The sequence below is a fragment of the Erigeron canadensis genome, chromosome 8 (assembly GCF_010389155.1).
Source record: "Erigeron canadensis isolate Cc75 chromosome 8, C_canadensis_v1, whole genome shotgun sequence".
In the NCBI taxonomy this organism is placed as follows: domain Eukaryota; kingdom Viridiplantae; phylum Streptophyta; class Magnoliopsida; order Asterales; family Asteraceae; genus Erigeron; species Erigeron canadensis.
This window is the reverse complement of record NC_057768.1, coordinates 678,800-682,347: the sequence shown is the minus strand read 5'-3', so window position 1 is coordinate 682,347 and position 3,548 is coordinate 678,800. Positions and strand designations below refer to the sequence as shown.

At 33.2% G+C, this 3,548-nt stretch overlaps 1 protein-coding gene across 1 annotated transcript; it reads left to right on the top strand.

The window, feature by feature from the left end:
* Positions 1 to 2,465: 2,465 nt before the first annotated feature.
* LOC122580574 (CLAVATA3/ESR (CLE)-related protein 25-like) lies at positions 2,466 to 3,548 on the top strand. The gene is made up of 2 exons (XM_043752846.1): positions 2,466 to 2,876; positions 3,250 to 3,548. Exons 1-2 carry the CDS (start codon positions 2,671 to 2,673, stop codon positions 3,287 to 3,289), a joined length of 246 nt encoding a protein of 81 aa, XP_043608781.1. The 5' UTR covers positions 2,466 to 2,670; the 3' UTR covers positions 3,290 to 3,548.

The window sequence follows — 3,548 nt, the reverse complement described above, 5'->3', positions numbered from 1 at the left end:
AGAAGATCATCAGCAAAACACATATGGGACAGTTTTAGTTGTTTTACAACATATTATTGTTTGTGAGAATTTAGTATGTTTTTTATTTGTTGCTGTTGACTTTTAGTAAAGATATTCAGCGTTATAAACAAATCAAACATATATGAATTAGGCGTTGTTCATGTTCACAAATGTATAAATGGGCACAAAATTATGTTGATGCTCGTTAAAAATAAAAAATCGACTTGTTCATGTTCGTTGGACAAACACACAAGTTAGTCGCTTAGTGCCCTTTTATAGCGTTATAAACAAGTTAGTCGCTTAGTGCCCTTGTATAGCTAATAAGTTACGAGCATAATACTCACGCGTTGCGGCGGAATTTTGTTAAAGTAGTGACAATTTGTTATAAGGGTAAATATAGTAATTTAGTGTTGTAGTGTATAAATATACTCAAAGGGGCTTTTTGGAAGAAAAAAAAATATGTTTAATTTCTTAAGATATATTATAAATAAAAATCCAAAATGATTTATAATATATAGTAAATAGTAATAGTAATAGTAAAGATAAAGAAGTAAAGATAACTACCAACTTAACTGGGCTAAAGGGTCCAAATATCTTCTTAGCTCAAGTTAAATGGGGATTTAAGAATTTTTATAAAAAGAAGCAAGTTACCCTAACAATGTCGTATCAATTTCAATGAATTCTTATCTGATCCTATTGCCTCAAAGGTCAGCCATCACTCCTAAAGATAAAAAAACGGTAGATTGATAGGAACCGCTTGATCCCATGTACCGAATTGGTACCCACATAACCCCCAGCAGGGATAGTGTCAACTACTTAAATTTAATTCTGCCTCTTCGAACCTAGGTTGCTCCTAGAAAGTAGCAGCTGGTGGTCAACTCTTCTGATTCCATCACTCCTAAAGATGTAAAAACCTAAATAATGCATTATGTTGAATAAAAATTAATGTAAGCCCATAGAAACAAATAATAAATTTGGACTTAATACTTCAATAGACAGAAACTTTGTTCTGTTATTTAAGTATTTGTACATATTACTGTATAGAACATGATAGTGAAGTTTTTCACCTTTTCATGGTACTTGGTGGCCCTGATTCTAAGGCCTGCGATGGTTATCTAAGGCCTTTTCACTTAATACTTCAATAGATCTCTACAGTGTTACATAATCTACTAGCATTTAAGTTGCATAGTTTCAGATACTTGATGCTAAATATATACAGTTTTTCAAGCTGATAGTATTAGCCAAAACTGGTTAAGGTGGAGTATAGTTTAAATGCATCACAAACTTGGGTTTGAATATATTATGTTTCAACTTCCTGTTAGTTAATTCATTTTGGGGGCTACACGATGTATTGTGTGATCTAATGACAGATGGTAATTAGCTTCGCCCAAATTGTAAGATACTATATCAGATATGAGGGTATTATAACCTAATGATATGATATATGAGCACATCATATTACTACTTTATGGGTCGCAGAATATATTTTTTCAGCAAATTGTACACAATGTATCGTTAGCTTCGCCCAAAATGTACGATACTATATCAGACTATATTAGATGTGGATATTATTATAACCTTAGGAGTTAAGATGAGCACATAATCAATTTATTTGAGTTTCATCTGAACAGAAAGCAATGGACCACTAGATATGTTTGAGCTATAAGAATTGAACACATTTTCTTTGATTTCTCCTAAATGAGATAAGAAAGGATTCCATATGTCTGGACTTCTTGCTACCAGAAAGTGATGGTCATACATACAAGACTCAAAATCCAGCCATTTCCTATAAAATATCCCTTTTATCAGCTTCAAAAAAATTAAGAATCTATGATTCTAACTTACATCCAGATAGCATAATGTTGGTCTAACAAAGATTCAAACAAAAGCGCACCCGACCGATATTTACTTTATTGCTGATCAATCGGGTCCATCGAGGTTTTCTTTTTTTTTTTTTAATTTTTTTCCGGAGGTGGGGGTACCCCTTCTTTGTCTGATAAAGATACTTATATCTGTTTAGTAGTTCTCTGTAAGTATCAATCATATATAAACCTTGGCCTCTTTTTCCTTAATAAGTTTACGACTCATTGATCGTTTGCAAATTTTCGCATTATAACATACCATCATGCACATTATCATTGTTCAGGTAGTTCCTGTTTAGCTCATAATAATTGTCTATTGTAACTGCAGTATCTATATATCAGATTCATAAACTGTAAAATTAGCTAAATTTGCGCAAGGTTCCATGCATTGTAACAACCTGCACTTTTAGGAAGATAGCAAAAGGGTCCCCTTTGATATTGTGGCATGACAAAGTTCTTGGGTGGGCCCAGTCTAAACTTAAAGAAGAAACAACACTTATCAAAGTTCTGTTATTTTGCAACTTTTTATTTAGTAGATGCAAAAATTTATAATTGCTTCCATCTATAAAGAAAGGTGGCACTCTTACTTGCCATGTTCAAAAAATAAAAACTGAAAACCACACATACATTCCCCTGCTTTGTTTTTCCCTCCTCTCCCTCCCCAACCTTACAAATACATACATACATACATATATATATATATATATATTGCTTCTGAATTTTATAAGAATACCGATATGATTGCTACAAGTTCACATTTATCTTCTGTAAGAAAAGATTATTAATAGGAATAGAAAGTTCAAGGCAAATGGAGACAAACTGTAGAGCAATTCTAAGAGCGGTTTTAGTAGTGGGATTTTGCTGGTTTTTGTTGTTTACGGTTTCCACAACCATACAAGCAAAGCTTGGAGTTCCGTCTACTGCGAGTTTTGGAGTTTTCAAATCAAGAGGAGTGGTTCTCAACTACGTGAGCAAGAGAAGGGTGCCAAATGGCCCTGATCCTATTCATAACAGGTATGCAAACGATTTGAATTCTATGAGTTATTATCTTTAAAGGTCAATACAATTTTAACCATACTCGTGTGACACTTCAATTATTAGATGATACATTTGTGAACCTTATAAGAAACCGAGTTTGCTCGTACATTTGTTTTAAAGATTTGTTTTTATAAGGAAAACACTTATACCACATAAGACTTCCGGTAATTGCCAGAATTGAATGCACAACCTTGAAGTTGATGAGTCACCCTTATACCGCTAGGCTAATTGCCATTTCGTATAAAATATAAGTACATTTTGACAAACAATTACATGCACTTTCTTGTGGCTATCACTTTATGGCTTTATATATGTGCAATGGTCTCATAAACGGCCGGTATGCTTTTAGGAGAACAAGAAATAACGGACAACCTCCTGATCGGGCCTAAAGAAGTGAAGGGAGTACCAATTACCTAGCTAGCTCGGGGATTGAATTTGAAGATCGAGCTGTGTACATGAAATGTGTTTCCTTCCAATTCTTGATCAGATATTATATTGCATGTTTTGTTGTGTAGAAGTATATGAAGAAAGAAAGGTTGAAGCTTTTTGATGGTATTTTCATGAGTGTTTTACTTTGAATTCAAATATTCATGGTAATTTAAGATGTTTGCTTTTGCATGGAATCAAAAGAATCATATTCCAAATGTA

Excerpts from the sequence above, each read along its gene's own strand:
- LOC122580574 (XM_043752846.1), top strand. The coding sequence starts at position 2,671 with ATGGAGACAAACTGTAGAGCAATTCTAAGAGCGGTTTTAGTAGTGGGA. Across the intron at positions 2,877-3,249 it reads CCTGATCCTATTCATAACAG|GAGAACAAGAAATAACGGAC; the intron begins GTATGCAAACGA and ends GTATGCTTTTAG.